Here is a 23,155-nt window from a genome sequence, read left to right as displayed (position 1 = left end):
CCCCCAATGGCATGGATACTTCATAAACGGAATCGCACACAAGACTGTCGGACTCCTCTGGTCTGGTCTGTCTGCTCTGTAGCTCTCTGCCCCGAGGACACGCGCCCTGGGGCACACCGAGTGGTGGCAGGGCATGACAGAAAGCTGGGAGACCAGGCATTTTCACCGTCTCTTCCTCTGGAAAATCTAACATAGGCCTAGCCTACCTGAGGTCTAAGGTTTCTTCCAACTCTAAATTCTTTGGCATCATTCTCTCTCCCTAGGTAAGGAATGTAACCTTAAAATTAGTTTATTTTCAAGAACAAACTCCTAGATACAGACACTGGAATGGTGGCTACCAGAGAGGAGGGGCTGAGACAGGGTTATGTGAGTAAACCCCTTTACCCGACATATGGCACCTTGAACTATAAGGTTGCACACCTGAAATTTATGTTATTAACCAATGTTATCTCAATAAATTTAATTTAAAAATGTGTTTAGGTTGTATATATTCTATAGCCCTCCCATATATAAGATCACCTTTAAAGTTGCAGTCTCAGTGGATCCAATGCAATCCTCACCTTAGGCATCCAGAAAGAAAGGTTCCGAGAGTTTCAGACACTTGCCCAGGTCCCACAGCTGGTTAGTGGCGGAGTGAAGGCTAAGCCCAGGGGCCGGAGTAGACTACACCGACTTCTCCGAAAAGCGCTGAGGACCCTGGGGAACCCCTCCTAGATTTCAGTACCTATAACATCCCCTCTTTTCTCTGCCTTACCCACTCAAGAGCCTAGTGCTCCTGTCTTCAGATCTTAAAGGGGGGGGGGCAGAATGTGTGTGTGTGTTTCTCAAACCAAAGAGTGTTACCTCGAAAACCAAAAACAACCTCTGGCAGAACTTCCTTCCAGCCATTCTCCTGGGAGTGAGGTCGGGGCTGGCAGCGGGGGGTGGGAGGGGGCCAGGTGGCATTGCTGCGCAGACTGCTTAGATGTCGGGACTCAGAAATGGGAGCCAGGAGCCTGGAGGAAACCTCTGGAGTGCCTGGAATGGGGGAATCTCACTCCTCCCCTGGAGTAACCATGGCAAATCACCTCGGGGAAATCTGGGGTCCTAAAGGATTTCCGTAATGACCAACATGTCTAGAAGTGGCCTGAGTACATTCCCAGCTGTGGTGATGCATCTCCAGCTGATGGGGAAAGAAGGAGTCATCCCTACTACTCCCCTACTCCCCGTTCCTCCTCCACCCTTACAAGACCCACCTCAGTGAGCTCAGAGCTTCCTAGCAAGGGCTCCCCTCTGGGGGCCGCAGCAAGTCCACAGGGTCAGAACCACTGGTCCCTCCAGGGACGCTGGAGCCTGGGAGTCTGCAAACGCAGCCCCAGTTGGCAGCGGCAGCTAATACTCCTGCTTCCCAAACCAAAGTCTGGCCCACCCAGACTTCCTGTGCAGGGGAAACTGAAGGACGGCATCTGCCCTTCTACTAACCCAGGCAACAGTCAGAGGGATTGGGTGTGCTCCTCTCCCATCTGAGTGGCACCAGCCACTGTGGCTGCGGTTGTGGCTAAGGAAAGGGAGGGAGAAGGCCAGAGGAGCCGGGAGGTGACAGACACCTCACCCTGTTTCCTAAGGGCAGACTAACTCCCCTCTCTTTGGGGAGGTCAATCAAGGAAAAGCAGCATAAAACAAAACATACATACGCACACGTACTAAGAGAGGAGATCCTGGGCCTGTCTTAATGAGACCAAGGTCTACTCACATTGGAAGTGTCTGTTCCCCGGCAAGAGGGGCCGATTCCCACCCACATTCCCATTTCTCCCCAGTTGCTGATTTCCTTAGAAATCACCATAGCTGCCTGGCAAAGCTGTCCCAGGGGGCGCTGAGGCCTGCCACAGGCTCAGGAATTCCCTGGGCCTGCGCTCGCTCTGAGCGAAGAATCCAGTAGGGCCTCCCAGGCCGTCCTCAGGGAGCTGGCCACCTGAAGGGCCATCATTCATATCCATCTCCCATCACCAGTGTTCTGAAAACAATCCTATGCAGGACTCTCCAATTTTAAAACCCCACAACCTTTGGTAAACACGTCACAATTCTGAACTCTTCCTTCAATTTAAACTGAAATGCCTTGATCTCCCTTCCCTGAGTGATGGACAGCCAAGTGCCCTTCTACCTTGGTCCCCCCTCCAGATGCCCTTTGGCTGATGAACAGGGGAAAAAACACCCAGCCCACCTGTTTCTTCCTGGCAGCCACCTCCAAGTTCAACACAATCTCCCCATCAGACAGGAGAAGGCAGAGAGATAAGGGAGCTAATTCTTGCTTCCCTCCACTTCCAGGATTAGCAAGCAGCTGCCCTGGGATCACCGGCCCCTCCCTGCTCTGACACTGGGGAGCTCTCCCGGTAGCCTGGGCCTCAAGCAGGGGAGCCTGCTTACTGCTGGTTCGCCACCCACGCTGCAAACCCACGCTTCCCAGGCATGACAGATGTAGCTGCTATTCAGTATTTTCAAGCCAGGACAAAGGCCTCCAGAAGCACAAAGCCAGCACGGATGCAGAAGGGGCCAACTTCAATAGAAGCCACCTGCCAGGGGCCTTTCTCTGCCACACCCCCCAGCACTTATTCTCTCTCTCTCTCTCTCTCTCACACACACACACACACACACACACACACACACACACGCGCACGCACACACACCGCCTCTATGCCTCTCAAACCTGTGTTGACCTAGAGTTAGGTGAATTCTTTGAACCACTGGACAGTTCTAGAGCAGGGAGACTATACTGCCATTTCTCAAATACATTCTGTAGGATGTTAGTAAATGATAAGTAAAAAAGGGTCCCATATATGACAAAAGCACTAGGTTATAAAAAATCAAACAGATTCTGTTACTACAGAGCTGCCCAGAGCCTTTAAAATGTTAATGTTCCCTGGGTTTATGCGATCAGAGAACACCTGAGAACAGGCACTCCACCAGCACGTTCCAAGGCTGTAGTGTTTGGAGAAGTGTGGGCCTCTCTCCTCCGTGTTCACCCAGTGCTGGTGCTTCTACAGTCTTCTACTGCTTGGAGCATATAAGAAATACTTCCAGTAAACGGGTGAATGAAGAACTAGTGAGCACACACACACTTGAGGTTTCGTCACCACTCAATTCATCTGGTGATGCAGCTTCTGCAAGGACCATCGGAACTGCGTCAACGAGATTAAACCTTTGTACACACTCAAGCCAACCTTGGCTGTGAATCATCTCTGCTACATCGCCAAGGACAAGGGTTCGAGCCCAGAGAAGCCAGCTGGTTTTACTCCCTCAAGTCTCCCCCTAGACCTCCCCAGCTGTTTTGCATGTGGCCACGAGGGCAACTAAGTGACCGCAGTCAATGGACACACCTGTGGTCGGTGAGAGGTCACAACTATAAGAGCCACACGAGGTCTGGGTGAGCTTAGGCACCGACACCACTAACTCCAACAGAGAAGCCGGAAAGGAAGAGCAGGCTGGCCAAGCTGCACCAGCAAGGGTTCCCACCCACCCCTCCTCCCTGCTCCCATCAGGGCCAGGTCCCAATGGACAGGCAACAATGACACTCAAACATGGCATCAATCGTCAGCATTTCCCAGGGAGCCCAGCATCTTCATATTCAAACTATGTACCTCAGATTGTCTCTTAGATGTGACAGTAGACCCTCCCACACACACTAGAAAACAATTTTTACAGACAGACCTTACTCTGGGCTGGAAAAACTGAGCCCATGAACCACAGGATGAACTTGGGGGAAAGACCCTTTTTTCCTACCGCGGGCTTTCTGCCTCATTCAGAACGAAGCAGATTCTGAAAGGGTGTCTCCCACTGACCTCCGCTGTGAGCACAGCAGCAGGTGTCCCCTGTGACAGGCTGCAGGGCACTCTCATGCCCCCACCCCTCACACAGGAAGTCATTTCCTCTTGAGCAGCTGCCCTCGCTCTGAAGCCCCGGACTGTTCCTGGCATACATGCACACTTCTTAGAACACCTCCAGCAGAGATGGAGCTGTGGTTAGCATCCGGGCCCCATCAGGGGCTGGGGAATTCCTGGCACTCTGGTTCTGACCTAGGAGGGAGGAGGCCCTACCGCCAGCTTCCCCCCGGCCCCCCCCCTCCGCCTGCAGCAAGATGCAGGAAGAAAACAAGATGACAAACCACTAGGCAGCACAGCGGCACCTTTACTGATCATCAAACACACAAAACATGGGTGTTTTGTCACCTTAGGAAAAAGCCCAGACTTTATTCCTACCCTATTTTTCTAAATGTCTCTTCTTGTCCACCTGGCAAGATCAGTCAGCCTATAGAAGCTGGGAGTGAAAGGCACGCTGAGAGTCCTTTCTAGTGAAGCCCCTCCCCGTTCCCCACGCAGTCCCAGGCCCACCCCAAAGAGCAGAGACCCTGCCAGCTCCCCACCCGCCCAGGCCTCTGGCCCCAGGACTCCCTCAAGGCTAGAGAGAATTCTGTTTCACTCACTATTCCACTTATCTCTGTAACTGGGAGAAAGTGGGCGGGGGGGGGGGTGTTGATAGGGGTTGTGTTTAGATGTAGCTGCTTCTGAAGCTGACACTTCAATTCTTGATTTTAAAAACTTTATTGTTTAAATACTGGTTTGCCTCGCAGGCAGCTGAGGCTCTATGCCTACTTGCTAATTATCAGCTGCTGAACACGGCACTTTTCTCATCACTTGCTCATCAGTGCTGATGAGGCCTGAGGCCACTGGAAAACCAAGGCGGAAGCTGGGAGAGCGGGGAGAGCGGCTCCAACTCCCCGTGTGGCAGTCTCATCAGACCCAAAAGAAGACACACAGGCAAGTCACTAACCACTCCTGCAGGCAGGCACTCGGCACTGCCCGCACTGGGAGACAGATACAGTGCAGGCACACTGTGCTTGTCCTCAAGGGGCACAGGGCTGAGCAGGGGAAGCCATGGGAGGGACTGTTGTTCTAATCCATGGCAGTCATCCAGGTAGTATCAACTACCACTGATTTAAAAAAAAAAAAAAAAAAAAAGGTAGTTATCCTGCCTGGGATGGGGGGTGGGGGCAGGTAAAACATAAGCCTGGAGGGATTAAGTACAATTCTACCAGGATATAAAAGGATGAATAAATGGAGGGCCCAAGAGAAACTATGGAAGCATAAGGCAGCCCTGCAGAGTGGGGAGGGACATCTCCCCACAAGGCAAGTGTTTGTGTTCTTGGGGTGGGGGGGGGGAATGGAAGGTTAAAGCCAGCATACTCAGACACAGCGTTTAGAAGTCTGAGCCTTACGCTGGAGAGGAGGGGAGGCTACTGAGGTCTCTAAACAGAAGTGGTGTTTATGGTCCTGTCTGACCATGAATGAAGGCTGAGTCCCTCGATGTCTCTGAAGAAAACCAGGCCAGTGCCCTCGAAAAGCAAGTATGAACCATGAAGAGAATCAGGGACTCTTTCCCAGGGAGAAGCACACAGCGAGGTGGAAGGACACATGGTCCACACCAGATGGACCACCCTTGGGAGCCCACTGTCAGGGCCCACCAAGACGTGCACCTCTCCTCAACCTCCCGAGAAGGCCTGGGCATGGCGTCACATCTCTGGGCATGGCTGTGCACTCTGACAATGCGCCATGCCGCTGGGCAGCGGGGGGCACACCGCACCTGTGCTCAAGCACCTCCAGGAGTGGCCCTGATGCATTCCGTGAGGCTCAGGAACACACGACTAGCATTATGCGTTATTACAAGTGCCGGAAACCAAATAAACACAGAACTTTAACAAGAGCAATTTTTTTATTGCTAAGTTTCTGAAAAGGAGGAAGCGCTCCAGATTGGAGGAATTGAAGCATAGGTTCCACAGGTCGGTGGTGGCCAAACCCGGATAATTACCAGATAAAAACACACGATGAATACCACCCCTGGAAGGGTCTTGAACACAGTAACATGCGAAGAGTTGTGCTCTGTATTTACAAACATTACCTAAGATGACTCTGACGATCCACTTGGTTTGGAAGTCACTGGGCTAGATGACCATCTCCTCAGATGCAGCCCTAAACAAGACAAACTGAACAACCGCACTACTTAAGATCCCCTTCTAAATGATTACCTTCTCTTTACCCCTGGCCTGGACCTCAAAACCTCCCCTCAGGCTCTTGCCCAAATCCCCTTCCAGCTCAGGCGGAACCTTCGCTGGAGAGCAGAATGACTAACTCAGAGTCGGCACTACCTTAAAGAACTGTGTGATGACGGGATGCTCTCCATCTGTGCTGCCCAAAACGGCAACTAGTGAGTACTTGAAAGGTGGCTAGTGCTACCAAGGAACTAATTTTTCATTTAATTCATTCAGATTTAAATAGCCACATGTGGCTAGTAGCTACCATATTAGCCAGCACAGCCTCCCGTGAAAGAGCATCCATATTCACTGTGAAATCCAGGCAAAATGAGCCAATGCTAACTCCCTGCCCTCCCCAAACAGGGCTTGGAGCTCATCTCCCGGCTGAAGGGACTCATCCGATGACAGGGGACGAAATGCAAAGCAAACGGCAGGAAAGGACAAGCAGTGTGCCGGCTGCCCCAGACAAACCAGGTACAGAGAACCAAGAGCCTGCACAAAAAACCTCAGCCCTGACGACCTGGCCCCGCGCGGAGGCAGGTAAAGCAGCCGCAGCCGCCACCATCCCGACAGGCAGCTTCCTCAGAGCGAGCGGGCCTGGCTCTCAGGGCTGACCTCGCCCCATAGCAGGCTCAAGCTAGTCTCAAAGCAGGGTTGTCCTGGAAATTTTTTGGCTGGAATGGAGTACAGAAATGCAAGAGAGAGGAAATGAATCTCACACACAAAAAAAGTTCCACGACTTTCCAGACCTCAAAACTTTTCGTCAGGAAAATATATCATCTGAACACTTCCAAACACAACTGGATCCCTGCCCAGGTACAGCACAAAGGCCAAATTCAAACCTGACCGGGGACTCCAGACTCACGTGTGTGGTCTTCCAGCCCGGACTTCGGCCTCCCACATTTCAGGCCCCTTTTCCCAGAGCACGCCAAGGCACGTGCTCTGAAGTGTCTACCAGAAAGTGTGGGCATCCGAGATGCGAAGCCAGCATTGCCTCACCCTGGCAGAGACGCCAAATGAACACAGACCAACGCAGGAGCATGTGAGGCCGGTGAGGAACCAGGAACCGTCTGTGTGCTAAACAGCTTTCACTGTCAAGGAGAGGCCTCCCTGCCAACCTGCAGGCACGGGCTGCTGTAGTCGGTCACTTGCCTGGAGGATAACAGACAAGGTGCTTTCTCAAGGCTCCCTCAGCCCAGGTCATGGACACTTTCTCTGCAGAGAGGTAGCAAGCCTGCAGCAGAGACGCAGTCCCTCAGAGGGACAATGGAAGGTACATGTGGGGGAGGAAGGGTGGAAGAAAGGCTACCGACAAAGGGCATCGTGGGGGAGAGGAGCAGTAACCATCCATCAAAGACTAGATGCTTTTTCTCAAGTTTACTGGAATACATCTTTCCCCCTCCTTGCTCTATAAAAAGAAAGAAAGAAAAAACAAACCTGTTGCAACTTCCTTTGTCACAGCACACACTCAGGAAAAAGACCCGACCCATTGCTTCACTTTCCCATCTGCACTAACGGTCAGTCCGCCGGCTCTGCCCCGGCCGACTTCTGCTCCCCCAGCTCCTGAGAGGCGGGGAGCAGAGGTGGCCCGTGCTGGGGGCAGACAGCCTCCCCGTCACCCTGCCTGCCGCCTGCCACTCCTCCACCTGGGAGGCTGAACACATGAAAGACGTGATTCTTCAGAGCAAGAGAGAAGCCCTGTGAGGGCCCGAAGAGGGACAAAAATAACCTCCGCCACAGCATCAGCCTGGCCATTTCCTTTTCATCACCCCCTTCCACCCTGGCTCTGTGCTACGGCCAGGCAATACCCCACCCCAGCACTTCCTATAACCGGAAAGATCCACAGGAGACACTGCCTCTTTCCCCTTGGCCACACAGAAGGTGAGAACACCCAGTGAAGTTCCTCTGCCCACCCAACTTTTGTCTGCATGGTCCCCTGGGTGTGTCAGTACAGGGTTGAGCCCATGAAATGTCCCTGTCAGTACCAGGCAAAAGTGATCACAACCCCTAGCCCCCTCCGGCCCTGGGGAGCCCATCCCATGCCTCTGTATCCTTGGTGGCCACTCTCTTGCCTGACCCCCTCATTACCCAGCACCACCTCCCTGAACTTGCTCTTCGTGTGTAAAACCAGGGAGCAAACCACCTGGCCCGCCTGTCAGAGAGATACAGTAAGTCCTCACTTAACACTGTCAATAGGTTCTGTGACTTTCAGTGAAACACTGTGTCATGAAACCAGTTTTACCCTAGGCCAAGTTCCCAGAGCAGCATCTCGTCAGTGTTGCAATGAACCGGCACTGCTACTCAAGGACCTGCTGTCCTACCTCTCAGAGTGTCAAGTGGGAATATGTGTGAAAGGGCACAGTCCAGATTTAGGAGGCCGTCTTTTCTCATTCCTTTCACTGTTTAGACACACACAGGTATTCATGCCTCCTCTAAACTGTAAGTGTGCAAAGACAGGGCCTACATCTTACCACTGTAGCAATTTACACAAAATCAGCATTCCATAAATACTTGATGATAAAACCTAAACTGCTAGGTCATCTAAGTACTGAATTATAATGCAGTCACAGAAGAACTATGAGAGAGGCAGTATTGCAAGCTGTAAGGAGCCCAGGTTTCCGAGTTCCTGTATTCCCATCAGTCACAGCCTCAGGCTCTGCACTTGCTATTGTCAGCCTGCTGCCCCTCCCCCTCCAAACATTTCCGAGGGTCACCCAAATGTCACTTCTGTAGTGGAGCCCTGAGTGAGCCCCTATTTAAAATGTCAGCACCACACACCACACACACATACACACAGCATTCCAGGGCCTCCTCTGCTCTATCTTCTCCTTTATACCTACCGCCATCCAATAAACTGTACCACTGCACTAACTACGTTTTGTCATCTCTGTCTGCTACAAGATAAATTCCATGCAGGCAGGATTTGTTTTGTTTTGTTTTTCTGGTCTGTTTTGTATAATGATGCGTCTCCAGAGCCAAAAAATAATACTTAGTACTTAGTAGATACTCAGCAAATAATTGTTAATGAATGAATTATTCTGAACATGTCTAAACATGTTTCCTCTTCCATAACATGAGGACTTTTATTCTGTAGTATTATTTTAAGGATGAACAAGAAGAGAGTAAGTAAAACACCTAGCACAATGCCTGATACGTAGTATCTGCTCAATGAAGACTTGTTATTAATTTAGGAAACCTTCACAGTGTTGCTAAACTTTCAACAGTGATCTGAATGAGGCAGAAGATAGAAGATTGCTGTATGTATCAAATTCAATCTGCTGTTCTGATTTTATCCTTAGGGAGGATGTAGAAGTCAGTCTTGGCTCTACTTAATTGATTTTCTTGAGTAGTAAGTTGCTTTGGATCTCCAAGGGACAGAAAGCACCTTAAGGCAAATCCTATTTATAAAGACAGGGGTCTAGCCTAAGCTGCTAGAAATCAACCCTCATTGTTTGAAATTCCTCTCAGGGCATGTAGCAGAAGCATTCAAGGGGCCTAAACCCAAGGGGATGGCCCAGATCAGGCTTAGACAATCATCCTAGGCCAATCCTGCCATCTGAGCTCCTGATAGCCAGCCAGCAGGGAAGAAAGGAGGCAGGCATGGAGGAGAATAAACGTTTATAAACATTGGTTGAATGGCTGAATGGATAAAAATACTACGCTAGGAGGGTGAAAGAACACTGGCCTGCACACAGTGAAGACAGAGAGGATGGTTCCCAGTCCCCAGGCTCCCTAGAACCTGGGCTGACCACCTCTTTCCCAGCATCTGGTTGTTTTCCAAGTAGTGGGGTTGCAACAAAATTTAAAAAAAAAAAAAAAAGCCCTTCCATTTGCAGTCCTTCTAGATCAAGTCTAAGCCCTCTGACTTACAAATGAGGAACTGAAGGAGGCCCAGACAGGTTCCAGGACTTGCTGAGGACCCCACAGCCAGGTCTCAGTTCTGTTTCCCATGGATATCTGTGGTAAGGAGTTAAGTGGCCCCCTGAGCTTCAAACCTCTGACCTCATTCCCAGCAAGTTGGTGTGCAACACTGGTCCTCTTGCAACACACAGGAGAAAGGCCAGCAGATAGATCACCTTGGAGAGCATCCGTGTGTCTCTGACGTTTCTGGAGCTAACTAGACGTTGCCAAGAGCTGTAGGAAAGCTAGCAAGTGCCACATCTGTCCCTCCCTCAGTTTTCCGAGAGGCAGAAGGGTCATCTCCATAGCAGAACAGAAAAAGGAGGGGCTCTGGAACAGGGAGGAGAAGGAGAAGAGGCATCAATGGGAAACTGTGGTCAAGGCCCTTACAAGAAAGAGAACTCCGTTAGCAGAAACAGAAGGTACCAGCTTGAGTCAGCAGATCCAAGTGGATGGTGGAGGAGAGAAATGCCCAAAAGATTCTTCTGAGAATGGCTTTTTTGCAGACAGGAGGAATAACAAGGACAGACACTTAGAGGGACCTTCATATACACCTGGGTCAGTCACAGAGAGTCCAGCTCACTATTGTCCATCTCCCAGAACCTCCCCCTCGACCCTGAGGATCACTGCTAGTACTCTATAATATTTATGTGGGGAGCATCCACAATTAGTCTGTTGCAATATCACACCTTTTTTAGGCAGCTAGGTATAGTGCACAGTGCCAAAGTACTCCACAAATTTCATAGAGGATACAAAAGTAATAAACATGGCGGTCCCCGGGAACTCAGACTCCAATATCTAGGGGAGCACCTTGCACATGGAGAAAGACATTTAAAATGTGGAATAAAATAAACGTGGCAGTGTCTCGGCAAGTTTGACAGGGAGGGTATGGGGAACCAGCTTCTGGTGTGAAAGGCTTTGTGAAAGCAGCAGCATTTGCACAGGTAGAACAGGTAGGTACAGACAGAGCTGGGGTGCAGAGTCAAAGAAGCTACAGATGGGCAGGTGAGATGCATGCCATGGCAAAGGTGAGGGGCTGGGAAAGCGGAGTCCTGTTAAGGAAACGGTATAGTTAAACCACTTAAAATGAAACATAGCATGCATTTTTTTTTTAACTGAGGTCAGCCCTGGCCAGTGTGGCTCAGTTGGTTGGAGCACTGTGCCATAAACAGAGGTCGTGGGTTCAATTCCAGTCAGGGCACATGCCTAAGTTTCGGGTTCAGCCCCTGGATAGGGTGTGAACAATAGGCAACCAACTGATGCTTCTCGATATCTGTCTCTCTTTCTCTCTCCCCCCACAACTCCCCACTTCATCTCCCTAAAATCAGTAACTATGTCCTTGTGTGAGGATTAAAAAAAAAAAAAAAGAGGTCAAATCAGGGAATGGTTGGGAATTCTCTTGTATTCCGCAGGCAGAGGGAACGCACTGAAGGGTTTAAGCTGGGAAGTCACATAATCAGAAGCAGAATTTCAGCAAACTAACCCCCCATGTAATTGAGCAATTGACGGCCAAAACCTTCCCTCCGTGGCTGAGAGTCTCAGAGTCAGCAACACATTTCTGCTTCCCAAGCCCCCACTCCTATTCTGTGTTCCTTCTTGCTCTAGTTATGGCTCAAACCCAATTTTATGCTCTTTTGAAAACACCTAAGGCAAGGTAAGGTAACCAAAACAATTACATGAAATCAGGAGACACATGCAAAGGGGCACCCATGCTCCTCTTGCTCCTCCTCCCTAAGAGTGCAAAGGTAGGGAACACAAGGGCATGAAGTCCCTGAGAACCCCATCCGACCTGTGGAGAGAACATGATGCTTGTGAGCCTGGCAGCCAAAGGGAATACTAAAACTCAGCAAGAGCATTATTTATTTCTATAAGCAAGAGCATTTACAAAGCAGGTTACAATGCAAACTCATTTAGTGCCTGTGGCCTTCTGCCTTTAGATCTGGGAGCCTGTAAGGAGAGAGGTAGGACGATCCACTGCTGCCCTCCCTAACACCAGCGAGCAGAGAGCCCCAAGCTCTAAGACACAGTCTCTTCATCGGCCCACCCGCATTCCTAGAATACTCTAAGTTCTGCACATGGCCTCAAATGCACAGGGCTACCCCTCTCCCTCCCCAGCCACCATGACCCCTTGAGCTCTGCAGAAGTCAGGTATGACAACCCATCTACAGATTCTTCACTTAGAGAAGCTTCCCTTCCTGGCTCCTGTGAAGCCTGCCCTTCAGAATCCTACCAGCTCTCCTCGAAGAATTACAGATGCCAGGGAAGGAGGCCCGGGGTAGGGGCAGAAGAAGAAGAGCATGGCTACCCAAGGACAGGAGCTCCTTCTGTTAGAGTTAAAAATAAACTCTTAGCAATTTACACCCAACTCCTCCCTACAGAGGCCAATGGGCCTTGGCAAATAAATCTCTCCCTGCAGAGGAAAGGAGGACAGACGGGAGAAGGCAGACGGGGAGACATGGTCTGGGTATGTAACTCCAGCAGAGACAAAGGACCTCTCAAGTCCCCCCTTGGCTTCTATCACTCCCCTCACACACTGCTCCTCCCAAACAAACCCTCGTCCCAGAACACCGACACAGAACCCTTCCCTCCTGGGTTGTGGTTAGTACCAACACCTGTCCAAGGATTGGAAAAAGCAAAAAGAAAGAGAATGCCACAGTCAAACTAAAAAAATACTCTGCCCAGAATCACCCATTGAGCAGGTGTCCCAGCTACCTGAGCCCCTTTCCTCACCTTCTTCTCTAGGTCCCCAGGATCCATGGCTGGCAAGGGAAGAGGTCACCTTAATGGACCTCAATGGACACAGATCACCAATCACCCTGTCCCCACAGCCAGGAGGTAGATCAGACCCATGCTGTCTGTGACACCCTGCAGGTGGCTGAGCTGGGAGGGCCAGAGGGGCCATGGCCTGACTCAGGAAGGAGGCCCAGCCAGGGCCCAGTTATTCTTGGAAGCCAACGAGATGAGGTCACACTGGTGAATGTGGTAACCCGAAGCCCCGTGCTGCAGAGGTGGAGAGTATTGCTTGGCAACAGAGGCAGGAGTCCTAGGGCAGGTAGCACGCTCAGTCACAGGGCAGCTGGGGTGAGGGCCTGGGACAGCAGCAGGCAGGGCTCTCCCCCTCGTCCCCATACTTTCTGGCAGGGAGGCCCACTTGCAGATGGAGACTGGAGGCAGCTGGAGCAAGCACAGCCAAGAAAGTCTAGAAAACTCAGATGAACTGTTCACCCTCCTCCCTGTCTCCCCATCTCCCAGTGGGGAATCCGCAAAGCAGCTCCCCAGAGCCTTTGTGCACATGCAGCTTGCTACCTGGACAAGCACCTGCCACAGCTCACTCCCAGCACCCAGAAAACAAACTGGTCCCAAAACACCTACCAAGCTCAGGCTGGAAGCAAAGGGCAAATGGGGAGGGAAAAGAGAGAAGTTCAGCGGTGTGGCGGGAAGGCCAGGGACAGATACCAGGGCCAGGCAGTGAGGTGAGACTTCAGCAGTGGCAGGTTTATTTTTAGCTGTTGGGACAGGGGCTGAGTAACAGTTCAGGACCCTGGGCAGGAGACCAGGTTGCAAATGCCCAGGGTGGGCTGGCAGCCTTGGAACAATATGGATAATCACAACGGTAACAAAGTGACTGACGCAGTCATCTGCCTGTGGAGGTGCTGCTGGAGGTCAGACGGAACACGAGGGTGGAAGAGCTGGCGGGTGTACTGTCAGTAGGTCTCCTCTCAGTCCCCTCCCCTACCCGGGGCTGCAAAGATTTCACCTTTGCTTCTGGTTCAAAAGAAGAATCTTCAGCCCTGGCCGGGTAGCTCAGTTGGTCAGAGCATCGACCCAATACCCCAGGGATGCAGACTCGACCCCCAGTCAGGGCACATGCAAGAATCAACCAATGAATGCATAAATAAATGGAACAACAAACTGATGTCTGTCTCTCTCCCATCCGCCTTCCCTCCCTCCTTCCCTCTTCCTAAAAAATCAATCAATAAATTAAAACCAAATTTTAATTAAAAGAAAAGAATCTTCATAGAGAAAAGCCAAACAGAGAGAAGGCCTGGACAGAACGGTGCCCTTTGCCCTCCTCGTGTTCTCTGAGACGAAAAGGCTGCCGAGGTGGCCACGAAGCTTACGCCTTTGGTCACCACTCCTCACCTCCCAGGCAACTCCCAGAGGAACACTGGCCATGGAGATGGCTGGAAACGTCCCTTAAGAGTAAGATGCCTTTTCTTATGACTCTTTGGGACAGCTCAGGTTCCTACCAGAATAAACACACAGCCTGGCTGGTCTTGGAGGGGACATTCATCACAGACAGGGACTGACCTGCTGGATGGCACACAAAGGTGTCCACTGGACAAGAGAATCAAGACCCCGAGAACTCTACACTGCCAATCAGGTCTGATGGCCTGGCACACAGGGCTCGACAGTCCAGAGCTCCGAGGCTTTTGCCTTGAATGGGCAGGAGTAAGAGAAAAGAGGACCCACATCACCAGGCATCCCTCCTCCTCTTGCTTCTTCAGACACCTGAGATCCCTCCTACCCAGTCCTACAGGAAAGAAGCGGCGCCCGGATGGAAGCCCTAATCCCCCGTCAGCTCTGGGAATCAGTCTCCAACTCTCACCTCAGAACAGGCCCTGGCCCATGCTGCATCTGTGAGTGAAACAGAAGAAGACACCCACGTGGATGGACGCAGCCACACGCCGAGGCAAAGCCTGACAACCTGACAACCTGGCAGCCCTCAATCCCTCGCTTCCTCGCTCAGCAGGCGCCCTGTGCAGGGCACAGCCTGCACCGCCAATCACAGGGGCCATGTTTGACCCATGACTTCAAATGGGAAAAGCATTTCAGACGGGAAGATAAAGAATTCCCCATCTCTACCTTGAGCCACCGCTGCACTAAGTAAGATAAGACCCTTCAGATTTCAAGGGACGTAGATCCACACACAGCCCATGGAGTGACACAGCCCACCCTCTCTGCTAACGGAAACACTTCCCGAGTGTTCATGCTGCAAGGTATGGGTCCCTTTACCGGCTGGGCAGTAATGACAGCTAACTGGACACACGCTGCCCTGGAGCCCAGCATTAAGCCCATCAAAAAAAAAAAAAAAAAAAAGGGCATCCATGCTGGCCCAGATACTGCTGACAGTCAGACACAGAGCAAGCGGACATGCTATCCCGTCCTCGGCCTCTTGCTTCCAGGGCAGCCTTCCACTGTCCCACACTGCCGGAGCTCAAGGAGCCACTGACCGCTGGACACTCTGATGTGTGCACTAAGGCCTGGGAGGTTTAACTGACCTGCTCAAGGTCACACGCTAGCTAGCAGGGCACAAATATCAAACCTTTTTTTTTCCTTTCTAATCTAGCACATAACCCATTGCAATGGGCTTACCTCTAGATATTTCTAGCCATACATATCTTAAAATACAAAATTTCAGCACTCCCCTAAAAACTAGAAAAATCTGATTTGGGTTACATGCCCGTCACAGTGGTGTGGTCCCTTCTCTTTACCAGCATCCCCACTTAAAAGAAAAATCCCAGTGACCAGTTCCTACAGCTCAGTTTGCAGTGTCAGGTCTGCAGCCCCAGTGCTACCACCTCTAGCAACCAAACAGCCAAAGGATCCCAGACCGAGAGGAAGCAGGTCCCAAGGCGTGGCTCTTATGCTGGTACCTGGTAAGACCCTGGACATGCCACTCAACCCTTCTGCACCGGCCCAGCCCTTTCCTCGGCGAGATAAAAGGAGTCAAGAAAGATGACGGGGAGAATGGTCAGCTCTGAGGTGCTGTGAGGCATGGTCCCTTTACCACCAGGCCTTAAATTACTGCTAAGAGCAGCCGCAGCCCCTTCAAACACAAAGAACAATTCTGCCTGCCTGTCCCCCTCTCTCTGGGACACCCAGAAAGACGCAGCATAGGGGGGAGGGGAAAAGAGAGCCCACGTGACCCGTGGAAGGGCCTGAAATAGAGGAGAGGAAGCAGAAAAGCACGAATCCAGTGCCACAGACATCAAACCACAGGGGAGAATCCTGGATCAGAGAACAGGAGGGCCACTGGGAACTGTTAAATGGCTCAGAAGCAGATACCCATGCCCTGTCCCTCCCGTTGCGGATGACATTCTTCCTGGCACAGGCTCCTAAGCAAGTGGGTGACAGAAGCCTTAGCCCCCTCCCCAACCCCAAGATTTGGCCAGTTAGCCTCCAGCAGCCCTGAAGCGTGGCTCCACCAGGCCTCAACCTGAATCCCCTGCACCTAGTTCCTAAGTAAAACCACCAACTGATGATGACCCAACTTCTCAGGTCCCAAACAGTCAAAACACTGTCAGGGATACCAGCACCTTCACCCTCCTGAAGAAGAGCCCCCTCATTTCCCAGACACCCACCCCTATCTGGTCCCAAGGCCTGGGGCTGCTTTTCTCCACCCCCACCTCCTGTAAGCCACTGATCCCAGATCTTGGAGATTATTTTCAAGCTCTATCAAAGTCCCAGAATTCACAAGTGGAAAGGGACCACAGGCCAACCCGGCTTTGATCCTGCCTCAGTGGACGCAACAGCGCTGCTGCAGGATACAGGGGCCAGAGCCCCAGGAGAGGGACAGGGTCTCTGCAGCCTTCCCTCAAAAACCATAAGCCCCGACCTCAGCAGTTTATAACCTTTCTTTACAACATCCTGTTCACTTACTTCACGACCCTCAAACACTTGAAAAGCTGCCTTTAGTACAAAGATGGCTTAGGCTCGATTCTGAGCCACCAGCCCCACTTGCTCCCTACCCACTGATCTCCTGCTCTGCCCTCCTCTCTGCTGCCCGGGGCCAACAGCACCATCGCCTCCTGCAGATCAGCTCGCTCCTCAGAGGCCCAGCAAGGAGCTGTTCTCAGCTCCTTCGATCCTCACAGATTTTCTGGTCTCAAAGCTCCTCTATTCCCAAGCACACGATTTAACCCCCTAGTCCAGCAAAGTCCCACAGAACTTTCTATAAGGATGAAACTGTTCCACGTGGTTCATATCAGTAGCCATTAGCCACATGCAGCTACTGAATACTTGAAATGCTGCTAGCAACTGATTTTTTAAATTTTAATTTAGTTTAATTCAATTAATTTTCATTTAAATAACCATGCATGGCTATTGGTTACCACACTGCACGGTGCAGCCCTAGACTACATTTGATAATTTCACCTACAAATCAGTTTCTTGACACCCCTCCCAAATTTTAAGGCCACTTTATGTGTGCATCCTCCACACAACAACATATGGCAGGATCCTCAGCAAACTATCAACCACCTGTAACCACAGTGGATATAAAAAGGCTGGTTCTGTCAGTGGAACTTTCCTCACCGTGTGGCTCCGTCCAGCAAACCCCAATCTGGAACATGGGCTGTCACCCAGCCACACTACCAATCTCACTCCCCAGTAAGTACACATGGGGTGTGCTGGATAAGATGCTGCTCGTACTATGGGAATGTGGGGAGCTCTGACATCCCCTCTGACGGTGTCCAGGTCAGCCGTGAGAGGTTCCAATCAGATCCTCTTCAGAACGCCAAAGGAAGGCACACTGCAGGGACACGGCGTGATCTGGGGAGAGAGGACCGCTGGAGAAAGGAAAGCAAAAGAATGCGCAGGACCTTGTTTTCTCTAATCCGTGCACTGGAAAAATAAACAGAGGTAAGTGAAGATCACGTTCTGTATTGTTTTGAAAGCAGTAACATGTTTCACCTAATGAGAGTCGCACAGCAGAGAGGGACAACGATGCCAGCTTTAATTAGATTTGTTCAGCTAATACCGAAGAGTCACCATGTCACAGTGAAGCAGGAAGCAGCTGAGGAACCCACAGGGAATACAACCAATTACTACTCAAGTCGGTTGAGACTAGGCATCCCTGTCAAAGAAATAGTTAATAGAATTCCCATATTTTTGTACAAAAAATAATAGATAAGATTTCTATCAAACACTTCCTAATGGGGAAGGGGGAATGGTTAAAAACAAAAAAAGGAAAAAAAGCTTGTTACCATAGATTCAAAACTCATTGAGCTGCTGAGTTGGTTCATAAACTGCCCCTCCAACTTCAGGGATTACTGCTGAAATGCTGATAAACACCCATCCAGCACCTCTCGCCCAAGTCCAGAAGGGCCTGCAGCGCCAGTGTCGCTCCTCATGGGGCTTGAGGGGTTCTGGAGCAACAGCCAGTCCCAAGCAGCACCCTGCTGATGACACTGCAGCTATGAAATGTGAAGAGGCCTGAGACCCAAAGTCAGGTGTCCTGGGTTCTAATCCTGCCTCTGCCAAGTGCATGGCTATGTTGCTTCAAGCAAGTCTTTGCTCTGGGCCTTACTTTTCTCATCTGCAAAATAAGGGCATTAGATGAGATGAACTCTGAAGTCCCTTCTGACTGAAGTATGAAAGTGACTCAGAACCCAACAGAAGCAGCCAGGAGAAATGGTGAGGTGAGGTCAGAGCACCTACCAAAAGCATTTACATGGTAGAGATCTCAGTGGAGGTAGAGAAGCAGCAGACAGAGCAAGGTGAGATTATTTTTTTAAGCACTGATTTTACTTTATAGGCTAAGAGATCCCAGACCATTAACAGGGAGTGGGGCATCTGGGCAGCCTCCACCTCCCATCAATGGTCCGAGCTGTGAAACAGCAGGTATCAGAACCCCCATCAGGGTCCTGGTCTCTGCCCCAAGGCCCCAGGAACAGCATGACACACTGTGCAGGGGAGAGAGTTTTCCCTTTTTCTCCAGGCAACTTCATGATAGGTCGACCCCTCCTACTCCACCCTCATCTTCCTCCCTTGCTTTATAATCCGAACACTCCAGGTTTTGAAAATCACTTCACTACTCAGCACCTAAGGTCAAGTTAATCAAGATTCAAGATCTAGCATCTCTTTGGTGTATGTCTGGAACACGATTCTTTGAAGCAGACTCCCCCCATGGCTGTAATTACGTGTTAGCCAATATTTTGGACCTGGAAAAGCTATTCACACTGCCGCCAGTCTCTGAATGCCTCATCCCTTCTTTCTTCCCCTATTATTTCCTTTTCACACAAAGATGTGTGGGAAATCTACAATTTAACAGTTGAGTCAACTTGGAAGATCTAGGAGCAGACTGCCTGCCAAAGCAGACTCTGACTTCAATCTTTGCCTGCTGCTAACCTGAGATGGATAAACTATGAGTGTTATTTAAAATACTGCTGGATTTCCCTTTCAGAACTATTCAAAGGGGGAAATTATCCAAATCTCTCTTCTATCAATTACAACAGACATCTTAATTGCCACCCAAAAGCATTTTAGAGGGTGGTTTTGTGTACCTGTTAAATAGAATAAGGAGCAGAAGTTGAGAGCTTTTGTTCTTAAGTCTTTATACAATATTTCAACTTTTCAAGAAAATGAGCAGCCAGTGTCCCCAAACTGCAGATGGATGAAGGCAGATGGTGTCTCAGAGGGGACAGAGGAGTCTCCTGGAAAGAAACGTCTGTCACTTCCTCAACACTAAGGTTAACTGTGGTCAAACAGTATTCACTCAATTCTACTCCCCAAGGTCAGGGCCATGATCAAACAACCACTCCACCTCTAAGCCCTCAGTTATGAGTACGGAAAGAGTGATCTAAGGTGCAAAAAGTATTAAAAGTGTTCAAGATACTGATATATTCCCTCTGCAACAGTCCAACACTAAACAACAATCAAAAGCCCACAGCAACACCTTTAGGTAGAAACCAAAGACATCTGACAGTGTTGAGGTGAGTTGAAAGTTCTCCCCCAAAAGAGAGGATGAAAGCTGCAAGAAAAAGTAATTTATGGAGGCCTAAAGTCTGGAAATTGGACATTCTTGCCCTCTACAACCCTGAAGTACATACCAGGGTTTTATTACATCTAATTATATATTCCAACAGTCCCACCCATTTACACATACGTGAGTGTTGTATTAATAGCTGAAATGCAGCTAGCAGTGGGGGCTGAGGAGGAAGAGAGAAATACAACACAGGAAGTAATTTTATCCTCCAATCATTAAGACACCCCAGGGGGAACAGGGGTGATGTGTCACCTTTAGAGATACGGTTTGATATGAAAACCCTCTAAAGGGAAAACGTTTCTGTGATTCTGAACACCGGCTCCCACTGCACTGGGGATCCATCCATCTCATCATACCTCCAAGTCTACGCTGTTTAACTTCTGAAGCAGGTATGCTCACTGAAATCCCCATTCTCCCCCTACAACAAAGGGGAGGAGGACCTCCTCAAATCAAAGATAACGCTCCTTCCCACTGTCCACCAGCGGCCCATGTCCAGGCTCAAGTGGCCACCTCCGATCTGCGGAATAAGCGCTGGGCCAAGCGTGGTTTCCAGACCCAGTTTACAAAGATCAATGACGCTATGGAAACAGCAGACGCCTCGCCGGAGCCTGCTGCCCTCCCATCTGGAGCCTCACAAGCACGGAAGGTGGGAGGGCGCCTGCTCTCAGATCAAAACAATCCCTCCTTCCCCCGGAGGGGGCGGTGGCCCCGCGGAATCCCCAGGCTTGCACCTACCTCCGGCGCCGGCGCGCGCCTAGGCGGCCCAGCCGCACTCGCGAGGCCCAGGGAAGTGAAATCACACATTCCGGCTCCCAAATAAGGAGCGAGGCTAAATAAACCTCTGAGATCCGACTTCTCCAAACCAACCGACCAACCAGCTCAATGAGTAATGGGCCTTTTGTGCCCACAGAAAGAAAGGAAGGAGGGAGGAGAGGATGGGGAACCACAACCCCGGAAAATCACTTCCTCGAGACGCGGTGAAATTAGCAGAAGTGGTCCCGGAGCCAACCGTTCAGACTCGGCTGGATCCCGCTCAAACCCCAAAATGGCAGAGTCCCCAGGAGTCCTCTCGGGTCCCTGCCACTCACACCTGAGGTGACCGGAAACGCAGTCTCCGCGGCGTGGTCGGTTCCTACCTGACCTTCCCTCTGCCCCCGCCCCCGCCGCACACTTGGCACCCTCCCAGCTCAGACCCACCGCCCCACCGCGGCCGGGAGCTGGGTCCCAGCAAAGGGTCGGCGCGGTCGTCGAACGACAGTGCGCGCCGGCCGCTCTAGAGCGCCCGGGGATCGTCCCTGGGTGCTCCCCTCTGCCCGTCCATCCCTTCCCCAGCCCCCAAACGTACTTTTAGGGCGAATTTTTCCTGGGTCCTCTTGTTGAAGATCTGCAAAACTTTCCCGTTGATGCCCAGCCCCAGGACCTGGGTGGTGACCTTGTAGTCGTCGATGATGGCGTTCTTCTTGATCTGTAGGCTTGACTTGACATGGAACTGGGGGAACTGCTGCGGGGGCTGCGGCGGCGGCTGGGACGGGGCAGGGGGCTGCGGCGGCGGCGGCGGGGTGGGGAATAGCACCGGCGGGGTCTGGCCCTGGGAGTTGGACAGCATGGTGCCCGGAGACGCGGGAGCAGAGGTGGGAGGGCCCCCGGCCGCCCCCTCCTCCGGCTCCGGACGGGGTCCCCGCCACCCCCCGCCCGGCGACGAAGTTTGCTCCGGGCTGGAGCCGGCTTCCCCGGCCGGGCCCGGCTCCAGGCTCGGCGGGTCGCGGGGCTCCGTGGGTCCCGCCGTGCGCCGCTGGCGCCCACCGGCCCTGCTCTCTCCCTTCCACCCTCCCCCCGGGGGCCTGGCGCTCGGTGGAACGCTGGATGGCGGGGGCCCAGCCGGGGGGGAAGCGGCCGCGCGACAAACTACCCAGCCCCGGGGCCGGCGGCCGCGTCACAGCCTTGTCTGCGTCCGGGGCCGGTCCTTAAAGGGGAGGGTCGGAGGGGGCAGGGCTTGTGGAGGAGGGGCGGGGCCGGCGGGAGGCGGGGGCGTGGGGGAGGGGCTGGCCTTAAAGGGAAGGACAAGAGGCCAATGGAGCGTGGAGGGCGGGGCAGGGGACCTGGAGGAAAGGCCGAGAAATCCCGTTTCTTAATTAGGCCCACGCAAAGGAAAGGGGGAGGCGTATGAAAGTAGCTACATAGTTCAGATAGAAAATCCGCTTTTCTCTAATTGTCCAGTTCTTAGTAGCGACCCACTGGAAGATGAAGGTGTATTTTGAAGGAGGATGAATGACTAGCAAATACGGGCTGAATAAGACCTCAGGGTGTAGCTAGACAGGTGTGAAGCAAATATTAGCTCTGACTTTTTCATTTCTTTTGCATTTTCCTGACGTTTGCATTTCTTTTCTCATATATTTATTGTTTTTCAGTAAAGACTTGCTTAACTTTGAACAATTGAGTGATTATACCTTTGAACATTTTTTTCACGTAAATTAGCTTTCAAAAAGGATACAGGGTGGGAAGAGGATGGATTGACGTTCAGATGGCCTGAATTCGGGGAGCCTTCACTACCAATGCTGTGTGATCCTGAGCAAGCCTCTCTCTCAGTGGAAGAACAGCAATACCTTTTCACAGGGTTGCTGAGAGAATTAGGTAAGACAATGTAACAAACAGGAAGGTCTGGTGAATAGTTTCTGATTTCTAATGTGGAGAAGTTAGACCCTGAACCTGCAGCCATGAGGAGAAGTGGGTATTTTTTATTATTATTATTAAAAGAGGGAGAGAACATCAATGTGTGGTTGCCTCTTGTGCTCCCGCAACTGGGGACCTGGCCCACAACCCAGGCATGTGCCCTGACCAGGAATCAAACCAGTGACCCCCTGGTTCACAGGCTGGTGCTCAATCCACTGAGTCACACCAGCCAGCGTGGAAGTGGGTATTTTTGAAGAGGCGGAGTTCCAGTCCAAGTTAGCCCCACTCTGAAGAAGATGCTAAGGATCTAGCTGGACCTATAGCGGCAGCCTACATCAGAGGAGGGGACTGGAGAGGCCATAAGTATAAGCTGTAGAAGTCCTCTATACACATTTCTGTTGGGTTTGGGGATGGTCATTAAATACATCCCTGCTGACCTGCTCCCCCCCTCTGACTAGTAGAGTAATTGAGAAATAAGACAAAGGAACCAGACAGGTGAAGACAAAACCTCATCTTAAGTACTGATAATGCCAAATTAGAGAATGGGGCATGACCTATGGCCACACATGGCCCCTAATATATCCCCCCAGCACTGCAGAGCCCCCTTGTCCAGGGAGATGCAGCTTAGGAAGAAATAGAGAAGACTATCCAAGGGGTGGGGCCCTCCGGGACTGAGGCCAGGCAGGTAAGGAGTGAGGAGGCGGAATGAAAAGCGGAAGTTACCCTCCCACCACATCCTTTCCCAGGACGGGCAG

At 51.4% G+C, this 23,155-nt stretch overlaps 1 protein-coding gene across 1 annotated transcript in view; it reads right to left on the bottom strand.

Moving 5' to 3' along the window:
- MAPKAPK2 (MAPK activated protein kinase 2) overlaps window positions 1-21,679 on the bottom strand; it is a 44,254-nt gene extending 22,575 nt beyond the window's left edge. The window contains exon 1 of the mRNA XM_045841565.1: window positions 21,076-21,679. Within this exon, the coding sequence (XP_045697521.1) occupies window positions 21,076-21,336 (261 nt within the window). The 5' untranslated portion in view covers window positions 21,337-21,679. The remainder of the gene's footprint in view (window positions 1-21,075) is intronic.
- Window positions 21,680-23,155: the final 1,476 nt, after the last annotated feature.

The sequence above is a fragment of the Phyllostomus hastatus genome, unplaced genomic scaffold (genome assembly GCF_019186645.2).
Source record: "Phyllostomus hastatus isolate PE091 unplaced genomic scaffold, TTU_PhHast_1.1 phas_contig_36, whole genome shotgun sequence".
Taxonomy (NCBI): Eukaryota; Metazoa; Chordata; class Mammalia; order Chiroptera; family Phyllostomidae; genus Phyllostomus; species Phyllostomus hastatus.
Note: the sequence above shows the minus strand (reverse complement) of the source record. Positions and strands in the feature narration are given on the sequence as shown.